General features: G+C 38.6%; 1 protein-coding gene across 8 annotated transcripts in view; it reads right to left on the bottom strand.

Moving 5' to 3' along the window:
- The window catches only part of FXR1 (FMR1 autosomal homolog 1), a 64,733-nt gene that overhangs the window by 27,308 nt on the left and 14,840 nt on the right, over positions 1 to 22,585 (bottom strand). For 7 of the 8 annotated variants that reach the window (XM_004038066.5, XM_004038065.5, XM_019023812.4 and 4 more), the window contains exons 2-7: positions 16,404 to 16,456; positions 14,559 to 14,652; positions 1,889 to 1,960; positions 1,330 to 1,478; positions 1,014 to 1,107; positions 481 to 597 (exon numbers count right to left, since the gene is read on the bottom strand). In XM_004038066.5, the coding sequence (XP_004038114.2) occupies positions 481 to 597; positions 1,014 to 1,107; positions 1,330 to 1,478; positions 1,889 to 1,960; positions 14,559 to 14,652; positions 16,404 to 16,456 (579 nt within the window). Of the gene's footprint in view, positions 1 to 480; positions 598 to 1,013; positions 1,108 to 1,329; positions 1,479 to 1,888; positions 1,961 to 14,558; positions 14,653 to 14,992; positions 15,065 to 16,403; positions 16,457 to 22,585 lie in introns of all 8 variants that reach the window. The other variant, XM_063704410.1, reaches the window with a different exon arrangement.

Raw genomic sequence — 22,585 nt, 5'->3', positions numbered from 1 at the left:
CAAAGGAAAGGCTATGTTTGATAAAAGGTAAAATGGAAAAGCAATTCTTCTACAGACACAACTCCAAAGAGTCACGAAACAGAGGACCTGGGCTGCCTTTGTTTGAAGCAAGGAACTTGAAAAATATAAAACTAAATGGGGGCCAGGTTCGGTGGCTCATGCCTGTAATCCCAGCACTTTGAGAGGCTGAGGCGGGCAATCACTTGAGCCCAGGAGCTCGAGACCAGCCTGGCCAACATGGCAAAACCCCACCTCTACTAAAATACAAAAACTAGCTGGGCTTGGTGGGGCACACCTGCAATCCCAGCTACACGGAGGCTGAGGCAGGAGAACCGCTTGAATCCAGGAGGCGGAGGTTGCAGTAAGCCAAGATTGTGCCACTGCACTCTAGCCTGGGCAACAGAGCCAGAATCTGTCTCCAAAAAACAAACAAAAGCTAAATGGGACACAGAAAACTCTTTTGTAAGTAAACCCACTTACTTCTAAATGCTTAGTGGCCTCTTCATTTCTGGACATAAGCATCAACTTCGTACGAATACTTCGCAAATGCATGTCACTTAAGATGTTTACTCTCTTCACAGTTGCTTCACTGGCAGACTATAAAAAACAAGCTAATTACTCAAAACTTTAATCATTCTTCCAAATAGCACAAACACCATCCCATCTTCTATGCAAAGCCTTCCTTGCTTCTCATCTACTACACTTCTTTCACCTAACACTCACTACTCTGAGTAATCACCCTTTCCTTTCTGAATTCCTGTATTATTTAGATCTGCTATTCAGAATATGTTTGATTGGGGAAAAATCCGGAATCTCACACATTAAGAATTTTATGATGTTAAGAATGTAAAGTAATTAACACTTTATAGCTGCAAACAAATTTTTCTCCCACACTATATTAATAAATTCACTATACACTAAGTTGATCTTAGCTTTTCTCTTCTGAAATATGTAATTATAAAATCTGTGCAATACCCATTAATAAGCTACCTTATAATATGGTACTATCTTACCAGTATCATTAGCTGTGTTGTTTCTGGATGGTAAAAAATTCTGCATGCTCCTACTGCTTTCTTAAAATCTTTATGTGCATTTTCATTAGCACACCTAGAGAGAAATCAATTTATGTGTAAGAACTCAATAACAGATTAAAGTCAGAGGAGAGTCACAATACAAAGTCAGTGTTTCATTTTGACATCCCCCACTAAAACCTTTGTTCATTAAGATGATTTTGCATCAGAAGGTTTGATTGGGCATTAGGGAAAATGTTTTGTAGGACTGAAAAATCTTAATTCACAGAACAATTCAATAGTATATAAAATTACTCACGCCTCTCTCAAATCCTCAGGAACATCCACTGTGCATTTAAAGAAGGTATTTTTTTTGACAGTTTTATTTTGATTGACAGGCCGAAGTCGTTCAAATGTGACTATTTCATTGTAAGTAGCGTCACAAGCAGCATATTCAATGACATAAAACTAAAAGACATCAAAATACTTTAAAAATCCCATCTGAACAAAAATAATGAAGTTTAAATGAAGTTCTAATTACCTTGCTCAGCTTAACCAATGGACCCTCCCCCATGTGGCATAAAATACTAAGCACAGCTTAGCTACATCAATCTGATTTGCCTAAACTAGATTATAGGTTCTTACAAGCATGAACCTTGGTGGTCCTTACATGTTTGAGGTGTACCTCTGGAGAGCAGCTTTGGTGTTTGCCAATACAGAACACAAACAGAAATTAATGCTAACGGAAATGTCTGATCAACTATTTCTCAGGTAGGCTTTTAGAAATAAAACTAACAGTTGAAATGAGATTTACAAAAACCAAGCACTGAGGTACTTCCTTAGAAACTAGTCACAAAGCAAGTGTGAAGAGTACTTACTTCTCCTTTCATCATCCGAACTTTAGCCAACCACCACCCACATGGCTCTTGGTCATTTGCTCTTGAATATACCTGAGAAGAAAAAAAAATGCCTATATCCATTCATCTCAAAAGATTTCAATGCTGTAAATGACTTTTTATTAATACCCAATCCCATTAAACTTAAGAATGAAAAATGCTATTTTATTTAAATTGGCATATTAAATGCAATTTAAAGAAAGTGATATGTAACTTAAATTTACTACTTAAAAATAAAACTACTTTTTTGGGCAATTTAGCTTCTTAGAAATTAATTCCATATTGATGAGGTTTACTAAACGTAAGTATTATTTTAAAGAAATGCTCTTACAAAGGAGTTTTAAATAATGTAAAACACAGGTCTTCCTGTTTCTGTCAACATTGTTAATATTAAAAATTGTTCTCAGAAAGTGATTAACGTAATTTTTAAATTCCATCGAGGATATGACATTTAGATCCCGTGCTAAAGAACCTAAATCAAATGTACTAAAATTGTTTAACTGAACAAAAAAATTACACACATTCAGTCCATCTAGCAGAATACATTAAGTATCTTACAAAATTCCTATCCAGGCCGGACGCAGTGGCTCACACCTGTGATCCCAGCACTTTGGGAGGCCAAGGTGGGTGGATAACCTGAGGTCAGGAGTTCGAGACAAGGCTGACCAACATGGTAAACCCTGTCTCTACTAAAATACAAAAATTAGCCGGGCATGGTGGCCGGTGCCTGTAATCTCATCTACTCAGAGGGCTGAGGCAGGAGAATCATGTCCAGAGGGTGGAGGATGCAGTGAGCAGAGATCACACCATTGCACTCCAGCCTAGGCACCTAGAGCAAAACTCCATCTCAAAAAAAACAAAATAAAAACTATCCACAAAAAAAAAGTCATATTCTTTATAAATATCAGTTTTATTAACGTAATAGGTCACAGAAGCTTTCCCTTGGGATTAGAGTTACTTCTTATGACACAGCAGAGCTTCTTTAACGTATTATATTTTCAATATAGAGAAAGGTAGGAAAGGGGGGCTGAGAAGAAACTAAAAACCAATAAAAACCAAGATTGACTGTCCTTGCAGAGATCATCAGGGAAACCTATCAGTGGCTGTTAACAGCCATCTGGGAGATAAACACAAACAACTAAAAACAAAGACTTTTAGAAAGCCTGAAGCTTCTATCAGGATGATTTGAGAGTAATCTTGGAAGTGGTAGGAATACTGGAACTGGAAATGAATAAACCAAAACCTACTAATGAACTTTATCGTATACCATGATTAGAAAAAAGCTATGAGAAAAAGCAGGAAGTCCAATATACCAATCAGGGTCCGTTAAACTCAATTTTAGCTTTTCCATTTCTTTTATAAACAGATCTAACTATTCAAAGGGATCAATATCTCATGACTTATATTCTTCCTTAGGACATATTCCAAAAAACAAGAAAGTTTACTTTTCTAAGACTAGAACAGAACTCACCCTTATTCTGTAATTATTATATGTATCCACTGGGCCCTTTTATAAGTGTAAGGTAGAATCTAGTGATTTTATTTTTCCTCTATCTTGAAACACTTTACAATTTCATCAACATTCATCAGTTATTCTCAGCTATGCTTTAAATAAAGACTAAAATGGAACAGAGGAATGATGGCATCACCTAGAGGATACAACAGTGAAATAAACTGTTAATGTTCATACAGTTTCCTTACTGCATAGCCTGAGGTATCACATCTCTTTCAAAGCAGTTCAAAAAGACCAAAGACACCATCCTTGTAGTCTGCTTTTAGCTACCGTTGACCAGTTGATAATTATGAATTTATTTTTCACTCATAATTGCGAAGAGAAGAAAAATTTACAGAGGAAGGCCTTTCTAATTATTAGAGATATCAGACAACAGATGCAAAGAGATAGCAGCACACTAGATTGTACTGATAAATGTGAAATTATCTTACAAAGCAAAATCTCAGACTATGAAGTCTGAGATGGTGACATCTTAGATGAATGTTCTCAATGTAATTCTCAAACAATGTATTTCTCACATTGTTCTCAAACAATGTATTTCTAAGGAGAAGAGGGAAAGATGATGTGTATTCTCATCCAGTTAATGACTCAACTGAGACTCCATCATGCAAAATCCTCCAACAAGAACCCAGATCATCCTGGTTTGCTATAAGGGTATATGACAGTATTCTTCCATCTTTTAAGATGTTTGTGGTCAGGCACGGTGGCTTACACCTATAATCCCAAAACTTTGGGGAGCCAAAGCAGGTCGACTGCTTGAGAGCTCAGGAGTTCAAGACCACCCTGGACAACATGATGAAACCCCATCTCTACCAAAAATACAAAAGAAATTAGCCAGGTGTCGTAGCGCGCACCTGTGGTCCCACCTACATGCAAGGCTAAGGTGGGAGGATTGCTGGAGCCTGGGAAGTTGAGACTGCAGTGAGCCAAGATTGTACCACTACACTCAAGCCTGGGTGACAGAACAAGACCCTGTCCAGGGGGGGAAAAAAAGGTAAAATAAAAATTGAAGATAAGATTTTAAGAAATGTTTGTGTGCCAAAATGTACTTCGTAAGTGGAAATGTCAAAAGCAGATGTGTATACAAAGGTAACTAGAAAAAGAAAGATAATGAAATGCAAAAATATTCAATAGATTAGTCAATCCAATTGACTAAATGTGCTAAAATTACAGCACAGAGATGGCTATCCCTTCTTCAATAGAATGAGATGCCATTAAAAGTTCCAAAGTATTCAAGGACTGCATTCTGATGATCCAACTGTAAGAATAACCAGAATAAGCTAGAATTTATTAGAGATATATTTTAAATCTGCTATCAATATTTATAAGATTGGTATGTTCTAGGTTCATGTATAACAGTGAGCAGTTAGTTACATTTAGAGAACTGCATTCATTGTAGATACATATATCATCAAAACCTGGAAAATATGAAAAAGTTGGATTTGCTATGTTTAAACCCTTACTAAAATGTCTAATAAGGCCATGCATGGTGGGGCTCACTCCCGTAATCCGAGTACTCTGGGAGGCTGAGGTGGGCAGATCACTTTGGCTCCAGAGTTCGAGACCAGCCTGGACAACATGGTGAAACACCATCACTATGCAAAATACAAAAGTTAGCCAGGCATGGTGGCATGTGCCTGTAATCTCAGCTACTTGGGGGCCTGCGGTAGGGTGGAAGGATCTCTTGAGCCCAGGAAGTCAAGGCTGCAGTGGGTTGTGTTTGCTTCACTATACTCCAGCATGGAGTCAATAATGGCCTTTAAAAAGGTCTAATAATGGGGGGCACAGTGGCTCATGCCTGTAATCCCAGCACTTTTGGAGGCTGAGGCAGGAGGACTGCTTGAGCCCAGGAGTTTGAGACCAACCTGGACAACACAGGGAGATTCCGTCTCTATAAAAAATTTTTTTTAATTAGCCAGGTGTGGTTGGTGCATGCCTCTAGTCCCAGCTACTTGGGAGGCTGAGGAAGGAGGATCACTTGAGACTGGGAGGTCAAGGCTGCAGTGAGCCATGATCACGCCACTATACTCTAAACTGGGTGACAGAGCAAGACCCTGTCTCAAAAAAAAAAAGGTCCAATAACGACCTTACTACCATTTCATTCTTTCTGCTACAAAATTATTTGGTAAATGATCAGTGATGACTGTTTTCCCAAGTATACTGAGGGTTACAAAAAGAATATTCTAGGCCGGGCGCAGTGGCTCATGCCTGTAATCCCAGCACTTTGGGAGGCCGAGGTGGGTGGATCACCTGAGGTCATGAGTTCGAGACCAGCCTCAACATGGAGAAACCCTGTCTCTACTAAAAATACAAAATTAGCCAGGCGTGGTGGTGCATGCCTGTAATCCCAGCTACTCGGGAGGATGAGGTAGGAGAATTGGTTGAACCTGGGAGGCGGAGGCTGCGGTGAGCTGAGATCGCACCATTGCCCTCCAGCCTAGGCAACAAGAGCGAAACTGCGTCTCAAAAAAAAAAAAAAGAATATCCTAACAACCAAAAGAAGGTGCCCATTCGAGTAACTATCTCAGAGAGGCAGCTCGAATATCTCTTGTTAATCTGTGGGTAAATCAAGCCTCATTTGCTGAAAATGTTATGTCTTAAAACTACTTAACCCCCTTATTCTATTTTCACCAAAGCATAATCATTCATGAATCTGGCTTTCTAAATAAACCATCTCAACTGCGTGGAGGCTTTTCTCACTGAACGATGAAATGCTGAACTCAATTTTAAACTTAATATCCACTTCTGTAAGCTTCATAACTTCACCCCTGAAAGACCAAGTTACTCTCATAAAGTGACTAAACCTAAATTCCTAAGCCTGAATCAAAAACACTATAAATTTGGCTGCACAGCCCACACCTATAATCCCAGCACTCTGGGAGGCTGAGGCGGGTGGATCACCTGAGGTCAGGAGTTTGAGACCAACCTGGCCAACATGGCAAAACCCCGTCTCTACTAAAAGTACAAAAATTAGCTGGGCATGGTGGTGGGCGGGCGCCCGTAATCCCAGCTACTTGGGAGGTTGAGGCAGGAGAATCGCCTGAACCTGGGAGGTGAGCCAAGATCGCACCACTGCCCTCCAGCCTGGATGACAGAGCAAGACTCCTTCCAAAAAAAAAAAAAAAAAAAGCCGGGCACAGTGGCTCACACCTGTAATCTCAGCACTTCGGGATGCCAAGGCGGGTGGATCACCCGAGGTCAGGAGTTTGAGACCAGCCTGACCAATACGGTGAAACCCAGTCTCTACTAAAAATATGAAAATTAGCCGGGCATGGTGGCGAGTGCCTGTAATCTCAGCTACTCAGGAGGCTGAGGCAGGAGAATCACTTTAACCTAGGAGGCAGAGGTTGCAGTGAGCCGAGATCACGCCACTGCACTCCAGCCTGGTCAACAGAGCATGACTCCGTCTCAGGAAGAAGGAAAAAAAAAACACCCCCACTTACAGTGCTATGGATCAAATCATATCCTATACAAAATGAAGAGTATATCTCACACAATAAAATATCACTTCAATAAGCCAGCATTAAAACTGTGCTCTAGTGTACTATATCCTAAATGTTAATTACTGAATTGATTTACGAATATGTCATTGAATACAGTGCCCCACAGAAATTCCTTTTCCTCAGATTTTACTTAACTCTGCAAACTATTTCGCAGGAACAATTCACACTCTCAAATGGCCCACACACTGCTCTAACATACTAAAATCCAGGAGACTGTGGAGTGACCATGATGAGAAGCCTAAAAACACAATAGCACTCATTTTAATCACTATCGTTTTATGGAGTACAGGATGAAATAAATAGGAAGAATCAAATTCCAAAAGCCTATTTCAGGATTCTTTCCACCAAATCATCCCAAGTCAAATTCTGTTTCAAACAAAATCTCTAAACTCAAGCAAACAAATGTGAGTGATTTAAATGTAATTCCAATCTGGATCCTAAAGTCATCAATTTTTCATTGAAGTTCATAATGTTCAACCTATGCCTTTTTTTTTTTTGAGACGGAGTCTCGCTCTGTCACCCAGGCTGGAGTGCAGTGGTGCGATCTCAGCTCACTGCGAGCTCCACCTCCCGGGTTCACACCATTCTCCTGCTTCAGCCTCCTGAGTAGCTGGGACTACAGGCACCCGCTACCACACCTGGCTAATTTTTTGTATTTTTAGTAGAGATGGGGTTTCACCATGTTAGCCAGGATGGTCTCGATCTCCTGACCTCATGATCTGCCCACCTCGGCCTCCCAAAGTGCTGGGATTACAGGCGTGAGCCACTGCGCCTGGCCCAACCTATGCCTTTCAAGTAGCCAAATTAAGTATCAAAGACAGAGAATTTTTACCAGTCTTCAGTAAATTAACATTATTTCCATTTTTCCAAAGAAATTTTCCTATTATTTACTATTAAACTAAATAATCAATCATAAGGACCCATTTTCAACATGTGAAATACATTTATTGAGTACTGCTATTATGTATCTGCCATTTTGTATTATGACATTTTAAGAAGAAAATGCGCATTAGAAAAGTTTAACATCTGGAATGAACATGTATGATTTCTCTACCTAAATAATAGTATTATCTCATTCACCTTTAAGGCTGACACTTTAACAAATCAGTTTCCTACCAGCTTTCTTTACTATATCAAGTCCTAGAAACTGGCCACTCTGCAAGACAAAAACAAGTAACAAAGAATATGTTGGTCTCTCCTTTATGTGCGAGCGTTTCCCAAGCAGTAAGACTTAACAATGGTCTTGGTATCTTGGTATGATGAGAAAAACTACATCTAAATACAGACAGCTAAAAACTTCAGACTGGCCAAAAGAATCAAACTTAAAACTTTTTAAAAAGTAGAGTAAATAATCCATGTATATCTTTTATATAAATAAAATACTGAATTAGACTAGGCATGGTAGCACACACCACTTTGGGAGGCTGAGGTGGGTGACTGCTTGAGCCCGGGAGTTCAAGACTCGCTTGGGCATCATGGCAAAACCTCATCTCTACAAAAAATACAAAAATTAGCCCAGCATGGTAGCACACGCCTATGATCCCAGCTACTCAAGAAGCTGAGGCAGGGAAGATCCCTTGAGCCCGGGAGGTCAAGGCTGTAAGTGAGCCATGATGGCACCATTGTACTCCAGCCTGGGTGACAGAGTAAGACCCTGTCTCAAAAAAATAAAATTTGGAAAAAAAAAAAAAAATCTAAAAAGTTGTAAAAGAAAGGAGTGTCTTACCTCAGATAATTTTTATTCTCTTTTTTAATCCAATTTCTCTCAAGGCGCCTATCCCAACATTTTAATATAATATATAGATATATAACCATAATGCCTGACAATCCGCCATATGACTAGAAAAGGAAAGGCATATGCCACAAGAACAAAAACTTGCCAATTCCTATTTTAACTATGAATACTAAACCAGAAAACTTCACAGTTCAAAAACAGGTTTTTAAAATTTCAAACATGCTAAATGCAAGGAAGAAACCTTACAAAAAACATTATCAGGGCTGCGCGTGGTGGCTCAAGCCTGTAATCCTGGCACTTTGGGAGGCCGAGGCAGGTGGATCACCTGAGGTCAGGAGTTCGAGACCAGCCTGACCAACATGGAGAAAACCCGTCTCTACTAAAAATACAAAATTAGCTGGGTGTGGTGGCACATGCCTGTAATCTCCGCTATTTGGGAGGCTGAGGCAGGAGAATCACTTGAACCCAGGAGGCGGAGGTTGCGCTGAGCCGAGATGGCGCCATTGCACTAGAGCCTGGACAAGACCGAAACTCCATCTCCAAAAAAAAAAAAAAAGAAAACAGAAAAAAACAAAAACAAAACACGTTATCACCTTAGATGTCAGGCTTACTATGTAACATGTCTATGTGTGTTGCTTATATATTACTTGCTGAGCAAGGCAGATATCTAAAATAAAAAGCAAAAATGTTACATGTGAAATGAGGGAGGAGGGATATTTCTACTGCCCTTCCAAGAGCCCAAAACACTGTACTAGATACACAATGTAAACGAAATCTAAAGAACTCTTCATTTTCACACTACCTTCAAACTTTACAGGCTGAGCATATTTTTCTAGCGATCTTTAGTCAGAAAAAATCAATCATTAAGCAAATACTCACGAAATATTTACTATTAAGTATTATGAAGATTTTTAAAGAGATGACACCACTTTTTAAAAGGCAAATAAAAAGCCACTAATGAGGTATAAAAATAAATATTTCCATTTTAGACCTTTTCAAAATTAACTTTCTACTATAAATCATATGATGTCTTCTTGGGTCCACTGCTGGGCCATGACATTACTTTATGTGCTGTAACTTCATGTAAATTTCTAAGGGGCTAGAAAGGCAAACCCTGTATTTAAGCAACCAATATATTTTTAATGTAACAAAATGTTAGTGTAAACCATATGAAACTGTCAATACTTAACCATTTCTGACCTACAAGAATGGAAATTTCTTATGGCTCAAGTCTTTAAAAATCACCTTACAAGCTTAATAAAGCTCTCTCTTGGATCATTTTTGTTCTAAATTTATTACTAAGGGCAAAGTCACCTTTTCTTTCCTTCAAAGAAGGATTCCTAGAGCTGCGGAAGAATGTTGTGAGTCTGGCACAAAACTGACCAAACCCTGTGAATACATTTGGAAAAACAAAAAATGAAACTGGTTATCAGCTTCCCAACCTCCAGACTAACCTTGGACAAGCTAATAAAGTATTCACACAGTTAAGAAGAGGACACAAACCGTTTTGTGACTCTGAAATAATCTGTTTAAAAAGTATGATGGTAGAGCTCCCGGGCTGGTGAATCTATTGATGGGCTGGAAATGTGGCATGCTCAAAGAAGTCATGGAAGCTCTACTTTCCAAGCCCCTTCCCTCACTCCGACCTTGCCTCATGCATCTCTTTCATTTGGCAGTTCCTGACTTGTATCCTTTATAATAAACCAATAAACAATCGAGCCTGACCATCTCTAAGTATGATTGAAGAACGTCAGTTTACCTCTGCTATTTTGCATGATCCCAGAAAAATTTTAAGAAAAAGTGTTTATTGACCAAAAAATTACATTTCATAACTAAGGCGATCAGATATGCAGCAACCTAAAAGGATTACCACCCACACCCCCCCACCGGTATAAGGGAAAAATAGTGCAGGGAAGCAGATGTAAAAAACATAATTTAAAAATGTAAAAGTAAGCCTGCGCAGTGTCTCATGCCTATAATCTCAGCACTTTGGGAGGCCGAGGCAGGTGTTCACTTGAAGCCAGAAGTTCGAGACCAGCCTGGCCAACATCACAAAACACCATCTCTACTAAAAATAAAAAAATTAGCTGGGCATGGTGGCTCACACCTGTAATTCCAGCTACTCAGAGGCCAAGGCACGACAATCACTTAAAATCGGGAGGTGGAGGTTGCAGTGAACTGAGATTGTGCCACTGTACTCCAACCTGAGCAACTTAGTGAGACACCATCTCAAAAAATAAAAAATAAAAAAAATTGCCTAAGAAAAAAACACAAAAAAGATAAAAACTCAGGGCCGGGCACAGTGGCTCACACCTGTAATCCCAGAACTTTGGGAGGCAGAGGCAGGCTGATCACCTGAGGTCGGGAGTTTGAGACCAGCCTGACCAACATGGAGAAACCCCGTCGCTACTGAAAATACAAAATCAGCCGGGTATGATGGCGCATGCCTGTAATCCCAGCTACTAGGGAGGCTGAGGCAGGAGAATCGCTTGAACCCGGGAGGTGGAGGTTGTGGTGAGCCGAGATCGCACCATTGCACTCCAGCCTGAGCAACAAGAGCAAAACTCCATCTCAAAAATAAAATAAAATAAAAAAATAAAACTCAGCCATAAAATGCAAGGACTTCCTACACCAAAAACTGCACAAACAAAAAACAGACAATTCACAGAAAAAAGGGTTAAGAGCCAACCAACTAATTTAAGTGATGTTCCCATACTACCATTCATTAAGGAAATGAGAATTCACAAGACATCAGTTTCCATCCACCAAGTTTACAAAACTGTACATATGAACAATATAATACAGTCACTTAATGTATGAAAAAGATACCTCCAGTGTTAATAAAAGTTTAAAGTAATTCTGAAGACATTTTTGGAGGATGAAATGGTACATTTTAATACTTTTAAAAATGTTAACCTCTTAGGAATTATACTACCAGACTTGCATAAGAATATTAACTTTAACTCTGGCATTGTTTTCTTTTGCTAACAGCAAAAAATTTGGTAATTTCAATGTCTTTTAATTTGATATATCCACACCAAATAATTTTGAGGTGGTTACAAAAAATGAGGTAAATTTAAATGAGAAGACACGAAAATGTTTGCTGTCCTAATTAAGTGAATACAAAAGTCACAAATATATAACTTAATCCCAATTTTTTTTCAACTTAAATATGTCCTTTATACATGCAAATAAAAAACTTACAAGAGAATCAACTCTGGTAAATGAGATTTAAGATAGGGTGGGTGGACAAGTACACCTACATTAAGATGGAAGGTTTACTTTGTACTTTATATAATTTTTTACCATTTCATTTTTTACATTAAGCTTTATTACTTTAAATTTAAAGAAGGGGAAGAGGCTTTCGAAACGTTACCTGGGAAAGCACTAACTCCGAGTTTCTAAACACTCTACGTAATATGGATAAATCCTTAATAAACGGTGACAAAAAAACAAAATCCTATGGGTGGCAAGACTATGCTTAAACTTTTTCCTTATATTAATTTTTAAATTTTTCAAAAGTGAAAAAAAAATCACATCTTAATTTCGGATAATGACTTACAAAATTCTAGAGAGCAAATTTGACCAGAGCTGAATCATAAAACATAACGTGAAATTGAAAAAAAAAAACTCTAGATTCAATTTCTAAATCATTCAATCTCTAACACCAATGTCTTCTTCACAAAAGGGGAGGCAGACCACAGGGGTGAGCCAGACTGTTCAGGAACAGGGAAGGACCCTCCTGGACAGGAATGGAAAAAGTACACTGTGACAACACCCTCACCACCCCACCAAGAGTAGTTTTCCCTTTAATCTGAGACTTGACGCTACCAATTTTAAGTGTCTAAACAATAAAAAAGTGTAAGAAGCATTACTCTCAAAACTGAGTGCCACACATTTCTAATTCTAGAACATGTCCAAACCTACATCATTCCTTGCTTGACCTAACTTTTGCTTACTCAAAATCAAAAAAACACTGTACCAGAAATGAATTTTGAAAAATGAAAATGAATCAAGCCCTTTATTCTCACAGAAAACTATTAGAAAGAGATACAATATTGAGAAAACCATTTTCAATAAAATCTAAAGTCCAAATGAACACAGTAATCTGCAGCATCACTGCCATATGTAGCACCCACCAAGGACCCCACTTCACACTCCTTGATTTGCAGCAGTCACTTCACCACTGTTTCCTCGTGTCTCCCCCAGATGCCACCAGTAACATTTTCCTCAAGAACTCTAATACACACAGATAGTTACAGGTATCCTTACAAAAAGTTATTTCTTAACTTATTGCCATTTAAAAATTCTGCCTGGATTTTAATTATTTGCACTAAGTTCACTGTGTACTATTTTGCTTTTACTAAAGCAAAGTATAAATTATGTCAGGGTGCCATGAGCCAAGTCCCTCATGAATGAGTAAAGCATTCACTTTACTCACTCTTTTATCTTTGACTTCCACCAAAGTGGGTACACTAAGTTAAGGCTGTCAGGGATTGAAGTGCTGCAATTTTTGACTTCCTAGCATATTATCTAGATTAATGAGAGCTCAAAGAAAATTTATCATTAAAAAATCAGGCCATGTATGGTGGCTCACACCTGTAATCCCAGAACTTTGGGAGGCCAAGGTGGGCGGATCACCTGAGGTCAGGAGTTCAAGACCAGCCTGGCCAACAAGGCGAAACCCTGTCTCTACTACAAGTAGAACAATTAGCTGGGCGTGATGGTGGGTACCTGTAATCCCAGATACTCAGAAGGAGAATCGCTTGAACCTGGGAAGAGGAGGTTGGAGTGAGCTGAGATCGCTCCATTGAACTCCAGCTTAGGCGACAGAGTGAGACTCCATCTCAAAAAATAAAATAAAGTAAAATAAAATTGGCAGATAACTAAATCATTTGCAAAGTGCTTAGTACAGAATATGTTCGTTTAAAATGTTTGTAAATGGCTAGGCGCGGTGGCTCACACCTGTAATCCCAGCACTTTGGGGGGACAAAGTCACCCGAGGTCAGGAGTTCGAGAACAGCCTGGCCAACATCGTGAAAGCCCGTCTCTACTAACAATACAAAAATTAGCCAGGCATGGTGACACACGCCTGTAGTTCCAGCTATTCAGGAGGCTGAGGCAGGTGAATCGCTTGAACCTAGGAGGCAGAGGTTGCAGTGAGCCAAGATCGCGCCATTGCACTGCAACCTGGAAGACAAGAGGGAAACTCCATCTCAAAAAATAAATAAAATAAAATAAAATAAAATGTTTGTAGGGCCGGGCACGGTGGCTCACGCCTGTAATCCCATCATTTTGGGATGCTGAGACAAGCCTGAAAGAACATGCACAACATGAACAATGTTTTATTCATCTGTGAGCTGTGATTTTTCTTTCCCTCCTCCTTTATTTTTTTTGCTTTTCTGTACTTTTAAATTTTTCCTCAGACATTTCTAGAATATTGTAGAAGGCAGAAAGCTAGTTACAATATTTCACGTTGTTACATATGAACTCTGTTAATGATCACTATAGTAAAATAACTATTAACACCTCATAAAGACACCCAGGCAAATCGTTAAGACAAATTATTTAAAGTAATTAGCAAAAAGAAGGAAAGGGGTAACACCATAGTGCATAGCGTTCTATGCTAAGTTCTTTTAAGAATTCAAATGCACTATCATCCATGACTTCCAAATTATAATGATAAATTTAAAGTCTACAAAGCTAAAAATGGGACAGGTGAGACTGATTCTAACTCCAAAACTCAAGCACTGCTATATTACACAGCTATTACCACCAACAGAAAGAATAGAGAAAAGGAATTAGATTTATCCTCCATCAACTAAGCTAATTCTCCTAAAAGAGTATTTATTTAAATCAAAAAAATAGACACCACAAGAAAATAAACTTAAAAATACATACCTCTACTTCATCTCCTTCACTAATTTCTTTTTTTATATCAGGTGGTGGTGGTAATCTAACTTCATTAAATGGAACCTGGCGTTCTGGTTGCCAACTGAAGGATTAGAAAAGGTGTATTAACAACTTAAAAATATATAGTCTACGCCTGGTGTTGCATATTTTTTCAAGTTAGTTTATCATTTAGCTTTCCCTAAAGAGAAGAAAAACAACATTCATACTATTAATAATTTCCCAAGTAATTAGTTACTGAAGTAGAACAGATTTTGTATGACTCTTAATGAAGTTCATAATTAACATAATTGTTAACAATTGTACATTACCTCCCAAATTACTCATCCTAACAGCAGTACACATTCTCCCAAATTACTCATCGTAACAGCAATACATACATTATTCTGCAAATGAAATAAGCTAAGTTCACAGTGATGACTAACTTTGATTCGGACAGCTGCCCAATAAATAGTAGTGGTATCAACTTATTTCAAATCGTTTCACAACTACATGACCTATCAATAAAGGAAACACAATTTCATAGATTACAAAACAATATAAACTGTGCAATTCTTTTTAGCATACATGTTCACAGAAATACAGAAAATTATCAGCAATTATTTTCAATAGCTGAATTACAAAAGATTTCGTTTTCTCACGTTCCACTTATCTTTCCTACAGTGGATATATACATTATAATTAGAACCTAGAAAAAGCTTACTTTTAACTCTGTAGCAAATATGAATGTATTAAACCAATTTAGCAGTTAACTGACATTTTTTATGTTGTATTTTAAAAGCTGAAATTATAAAGTAAAAAATTATTCCCTACTCTAATTTCTCATAGGTCATTTATATGTCTGGGAAGTATACTATGACATAAAATGTCCCTCAAGTTTCTATCTGCCAAGGCTGGGCAAAGTAGCAGCTGACAAGTAAAAGATTTGGGGATGCTTTCTTTTCACCATTACTGTCCAAATGGCAGCTGCTCAAAGATAGAAATCATCTCAACACTTGTTTCTACATGAAGCAGCTGTTAGGCAAAGATCTTTTCAGGCAATTCCAGAAACAGCTTAAAAGTGGAAGCTGAACAGTTTTTTTCTGACCATCAATTAAACAGTGCTCTTGGAGATGGAGTTTCGCTCTTGTCGTCCAGGCTGGAGTGCAATGGCGCAGTCTCGGCTCACTGCAACCTCCACCTCCCGGGTTCAAACAAATCTCCTGCCTCAGTCTCCTAAGTAGCTGGAATTACAGGCGCCCCCCACCATGACTAGCTAATTTTTTTGTATTTTTTAGTAGAGACAGGGTTTCACCATGTTGGCCAGGCTGTCTCACACTCCTGACCTCAAGTGATCTGCCTGCCTCGGCCTCCCAAAGTGCTGGGATTACAGGCATGAGCCACCGCACCCAGCCCAGCGCTCTTTTATAGCCCTTCCTAACCAAACCCAGCATGCTGTCTTTCTCATTTTTAGACTGCATACCCCTCAGGCAATTAAAAATGGCTTAATACTTATTCTGATGACCAGCAGTCAACTGGAAGACCTTCTACAACCTCATTTGAAAATTCTGGGCTTTTAAATATTAAGCATATTATCATCTAATTTGTGCCATCTATTTCTGCAAAACTGATTCATATCCATACATGTTCTGGCGAAGAGGGTTATGAAAAAAGTGACAATTATGGACACAAAAACAGATAAAGAATTATCAAAACTAGATTTATGATCAAACAACCAAACCTCCCCATCCCCCAAAAGCAAAATCATTTTTCCACTGGCAGTAGGAACACCCAAAAGCAAAAAGTTTGGCACTGCCATCTCTAAAATTAAGGCCTTTGTCAACAAAAATAACTTACTTATTTTCAAAAACAACTGTAAGGGAGTCTTCATGAACATCTTTGATAAATCCCTGCAAGACACAAAAACATTATAAAAGCATATATATTAAAGCACTTCGTAACTCTAAAAGGTTGTATTAGTTCAAAGATAATAGGGAGTACTAAAAGAACACAAGGTTTGGAATTAGGCAGATGTGAGTTTGATTTCCATCTATTCCATTTATGAGACATATGATCTTTTAAGTTACTTAACCTCTCTGAACCTCATTTTTCACCCGGTGTCATCTACCTGGGAATTAGCAAAAGTAAATGTACATCCCTGGAACATCTCAGGTATTAGTTCAGCAAGGTAGTTATTTAGTATTGTGACTAAGAGTTCAGTATTTACTACTGTGACAAAGAGTTCAAGCTGTGGAGTACTGGCTGCCAGGATTCATACCCAAGCTCTATCACTTGTATATTCTTGAATACAGTTTTGATCTAATGAAATTAATTACAGTATCATCCACCTAATGAAAAATTTATCAGAAGTAAATGAAGTAATGTTTAGCACAGTACCTGGCACAAAGTAAGAACCCAATTTTGTTATAAATGTTATCAATATTATAGTTCACCTTCAGTAAAATGCATGACTCCATTTTGAATACTATCTTTGCCATTAACTTAATCTTATTTTTCCTACATACTTCGCTTTCCCTTCCCTTAAAAGAAAATTGGGCTATAGTGAGTACACTGTTCACGATTATGTTGGAACGAATACAGATTTTCAATAACAATTGGCGGTCATTTTTCAGCCTTAAAATTACTATTAAAATTAGCCTTCTTATTCTATCTTCCTTTGATTAATACAGCTGAAAGAAACCATAAGATCTCACATACTCAAGAAAGAGCAAAGGACTTGGGTGTAGAATTACTGTTGCTGAAATCCTGATTCCACCACTATGTAACCATAGGCAAGCAGTCCTTGGCACTTATATAATTACAATTAACATTAAATGACTTTATATTACTATGAATCAGAACTGCAAATTACTGAATGTTAGTCAAATGCTTACACACACTTTCAACCATGGGGTACATAGGAAATACTTTTCTAAAACATCTTTATCACACTAGACTCCATAATGTCCAAGGCACACTAGCTATATAAACACATGTATAGTACCTGGTCAAAGTAAGACAAAAATGAACACATCTGTTTATCTCACTCCTTCCCAAAAGTCCATTAACTAACAGTAAAGAGATTTGAAGGAATAAACCCAAAAGAAAGAAGAGAATAAAGGGAAAAGGCAAACTTACAACAACAAAAAATGTTTTTTTTTTTGTTTTTTTTTGTTTGTTTGTTTTTTTGAAACTTACAAAGTAAATGGAAGAAGGGTAACTTAAGTAATAAAAAACAAAGCAAGCCCAGGCACCCAACACTTTGGAAGAACAAGAAAGGCGGACACCTTGAGCTCAAGAGTTCGAGACCATCCTAGGCAAGACAGTGGAGTCCCATCTCTACCAAAAATATAAAAAAATTAGCCGGGCCTGGTGGCATGTCTGTGGTCCCAGCTACTTGGAAGGCTGAGGCGGGAGGATCACTTGAGCCTGGGAGGCAGAGGTTGCAGTGAGCCATGATCACACTGCTGCGCCATGACCATGCTGCTGCACTCCAGCCTGGGTGACAGAGTGGCCCCATCCCCCAAAAAAAAAAAAAAAAACCCCACAACAACTAATGTTTAAGGGCATACTCTGTGTTAGACATTTTTCTAAGCAAATTAGCAAATTAAGACTATAAAATATAAACTGGCAGTGGGAATGGCTCAGTTCTCTTCTCCAGCTCCAACTGCCTGTTGTCTCATTTATTTGTGTGCCACCAGACATTTCTATGCAAACATCCCCACTGAGGCCTAAAACCCAGGATATCTTTCTCTTGAAGATTGCTATGGTAGGCCCGGTGCAGTGACTCACGCCTGTAATGCCAGCACTTTGGGAGGCCAGCGCAGGCAGATCACCTGAGCTCAGGAGTTCGAGACCAGCCTGGCCAACATGGTGAAACTCCATCTCTTCTAAAAATGCAAAAATTAGCCAGATGTGGTAGCAGGTGCCTGTAATCCCAGCTACTCGGGAGGCCGAGGCAGGAGGATCGCTTGAACCCAGGAGGCAGAGGTTGCAGTGAGCCGAGGCTACACCACTACACTCCAGCCTGGGCAACAAGAGCAAAACTCCATCTCAAAGAAAAAAACAAAAAAGACTGCTATAGTAGCTCCTGCCTTGCAATTCTGGAGATATTTATTAATTAATCCTCCCTAAATTTAAATATTAAGAGTTGCCACTCTAGTTCAGGCTCTGATTATCTGACCATGCTATAATAATGACTTTCTGGCCAGTTTCTCTATTTCTAGTAGGGCACATTCACTTCTTTTTTTTTTTTTTTTTTTTGAGGCAGTCTTGCTCTGTTGCCCAGGCTGGAGTACAGTGGTGTGATCTGGGCTCACAGCAACCTCCACCCTCCACCTCCCTGGCTCAAGCGATCCTCCTACCTCAGCCTCCCCAGTAGCTGGGACTACACCACCACACCCAGCTAATTTTTTTGTATTTTTAGTAGAGACAGAGTTTTGCCATGTGGGCCAGGCTGGTCTCGAACTCCTGACCTCAGGTGATCCACTCGCCTCGGCCTCCCAAAGTGCTCAGATTATAGGCATGAGCCACCACACCTGGCCCACATTCGCTTTCAAAAATCACTTTGGTCAGCGCATTCAGTTATGTTACCACCAAATATAACTGTATTATACCCTTGCCACTTTTTAACAAATTTCAGAAACTGGGAATTTCCATGTTTATGAATATTAGTAAAGCATCTCTTCCATCAGAAGACAGCCATATTTTCAACTTCCACTAACGTGTTCTAGTTCTTCAACAAACTCTCACAAAGTTTGAAAAGTCTCACAAATTAATCTTTCTAGTCTCTGTATAATTCATAGTGGATTAGTTCAAATCAGAACTCTAAATCACTGGAAACTTTCACTCCTTTCTCACCTTTATAATAATCTCTCACTCTCCTTTGTAATAAAAACCTTTTTTCTATCTAAAAATCACCACTTCTACCTTTCCCACAAACACTTCCACCATAAACATCAGTATCAACTTTGAGTGCACATTTTTCACAAACTTTAAAACATAGCTCTGTACAACTACTTTTTTTTTTTTTTTTTTTTTTGAGATGGAGTCTCACTTTGTTGCCAGGCTGGAGTGCAGCGGTGCAATCTCAGCTGGCTGCAACCTCCAACTCCCTGGTTCAAGTGCTTCTCCTGCCTCAGCCTCCCGAGTAGCTGGGATTACAGGCACACGCCACCACGCCCAGCTAATTTTTGTATATTTAGCAGAGACTGGGTTTCACCATGTCCGCCAGGCTGGTCTCGAACTCCGACCTCGTGATCCGCCCACCTTGGCTTCCCAAAGTGCTGGGATTACAGGCGTGAGCCACCACGCCCCAGCCCTTGAGCATCTACTCTTATTGCTACTATCATTCTGCCATAAGATTTACCAGAGTAAGGCCTGACACCAAGTCCTTAAAATCTATTTGGACTGTAGTGAACGATTTCTAATATCCTACTCCATAAAATCTAATCCCCAAGTCCTAAATTCTAGAGAAAGGTGTTTCTAATGGCCAGATTTCTCTAAAATTTAGTCCACTTGATACAGGACACAGCCAATACTTTTAAATGTATTTTTGTATTCCCAAGCCACCAGAATGATGCTAGGTCTCCCCGCCTGCTCAAGAGACCCAAATTGACAGGGCTGGGTCTTTGCCAAAATCCGATAGTCAGGAGACACCATAACAGCCACATTTGTCTGCACATGGCAGGGGGCTTTATGCCTTTAAGTCTCCATCCAATCTTTGGGGATTTCGACTGTTTCTCTTCCTATTCACACCCACCTGGCTCAGGTCCCATATTTCTCAGAACAAAGCCTTTGACATGTCTTTTTCTTCTTCCCATACATATCCAGACACAGAAGATTTCAAGGCATCCTTATTAAATGGTCACTTGTCTTGTTCACTCACACAGTCCAATAATGTTTACATTTGAAACTCTTAACTATAATTTAAGATAATCATTAATAACTAGGCAGTATAACACATCTGAAGTGTATTCAAAATCTTAAAATGTTCACAACTTGCTATGGATAGGCGGAAAAAAAAAATCTTAAAATGCCCACATAACTCTGACAAAACAAATAGGCATCATGTAATAAAAAACTAAAAATGCCATAAATTAGGCCGGGCGCGGTGGCTCACGCCTGTAATCCCAGCACTTTGGGAGGCCGAGGCAGGCAAAGTTCGAGACCAGCCTGACCAAAATGGAGAAACCCCGTCTCTACTAAAAATACAACGTTAGCAGGGTGTGGTGGCGCATGACTATAATCCCAGCTACTTGGGAGGCTGAGGCAGGAGAATCACTTGATCCCAGGCGGTGGAGGCAGCAGTGAGCCGAGGTAGTGCATCGCACTCCAGCCTAGGCAACAAGAGTGAAACTCCGTCTAAAAAAAACAAACAAAAAATGCCATAAATTAAGTGTAAAATGAAAGTAGGGATGGAAGGAGTAGAAGGAATCCTTGAGCAGTGAAAAAGCACTATCCGAAGAACTAATTTCAAAAGCAATGTAGTATAAAACAATTTTTTAAAAAAAGGTTCTAGTCAAAGATCCACTTAAGCAGCAAGTTAACTAACAATCCATTAGCCTTCTACATGTAAACAACAGGCAGCTGTAAAATAAAAATTTTATACAAAAAAATTCAACTTACAGCAACAACCAAAAAATAAATCCTATAAGTGTCCTCAACAACAGAAATATGCACAAAAGCTATGTACAAAAATGTCTGAAGCTCTAATAAATATAAATACAAAATTTAGGAAAATGTAAAACACCATCATGTTCTTAGACACCTTGATATTATAAAAATTTCAATATGCCCCTAAAATTAACCTATAATTTCAATGGGATCCCACTGAAATATTAAGAGTGTGTATGTGTTTGGGGTGGGGGGACCTAATAAAATAAGCCTATCTCAAAAAATTTTAAAAAAGAAAGCATTCAAAAAGGAAACTTCTAAAATGGGGTGGGGGGGGGGCTGGGATGGGAGAGAACAATAACACTCTATACTTACCAAACCTTAAAGATTATCTTAAAACTACAATAATGAAGATGGAAAAGATATTTCAAAGGAACAGAACACAGATTCCAAAAGTAGGCCTAAAGTCATTTAGGAATTTACAAATGGGGAAGGAATGGACTCTTTTTAAAATGGTATTGGAACATTTAAATAATTCTTGGGGAAAACAGAAATGGATGTCTTCATCAGAAAAAAAAAAAATCAATAGACAAAACATTCAAACTTCAAAAAAAAATCAGTAACAATTCCAGGAGAAAGCAGGAGCCAATTATCTATAACTTGCAGTAAGGAAGGCCTTTCTAACCAAAAAAGCAAAACCCAAAAGCCACAAAGTTTGATAAAAGTATACTACCCAGAAGCTAAAATATAAAAGCATCACATACAAAGGATAAAAGGGGGCAGAGGGTGAAACAGCATACAACAGGGTTAAATCCCCAATTCAAATATTCTTAGGTGAGTAAGAACAAGCTGATGGAAAAGGTATCGATGGATATGAACTAGGTGAACAAGTAATTCACAGGAAAAAATGTAATTTTAATAATATACAAATCTCCTTTAAAGTGTTAAACATTTGCTACAATTTGTTCTGAACTTTGCTTTTCTCTTCAGTTTGTGTCTTGTAGATCCTACCTTACTATGAAGATCTACTCATTTTTTTTTAGATGGGCGCTTAAATGGCCTGTGGGGGAAAAAAGTACACAGGATATCTGCTTACTTTATGAATATATTTTTGAAATTACAGAATATAGCTGAAAAACAAAAAGTTTCTCAACTTGACAGGAGCTGTTGTGGGAAAAAAAATCCTATAGGCTAAACAGAAAGAAACATGGTATGAATATATTTCAGGAGTTAAAAGATTAATATTACAAATATAGCAAAAAATCTGAACAGATGTATTATGGAACCTGGCTGTGGAACAGTGACCTAATGACACTGTATAAGGGCAGACAAAATATCATTTACAAACCACTCATTTTATAAGAGCACTCATTTTAAAGAAGGAAAATTGAAACAATACACATCTTATATAGCCCCAAAGTTTC

Source organism: Gorilla gorilla, chromosome 2 (genome assembly GCF_029281585.2).
Source record: "Gorilla gorilla gorilla isolate KB3781 chromosome 2, NHGRI_mGorGor1-v2.1_pri, whole genome shotgun sequence".
NCBI classification, from domain to species: domain Eukaryota; kingdom Metazoa; phylum Chordata; class Mammalia; order Primates; family Hominidae; genus Gorilla; species Gorilla gorilla.
The sequence above is the reverse complement of the archived record's forward strand: the minus strand, read 5'-3'. Positions and strand labels throughout refer to the sequence as shown.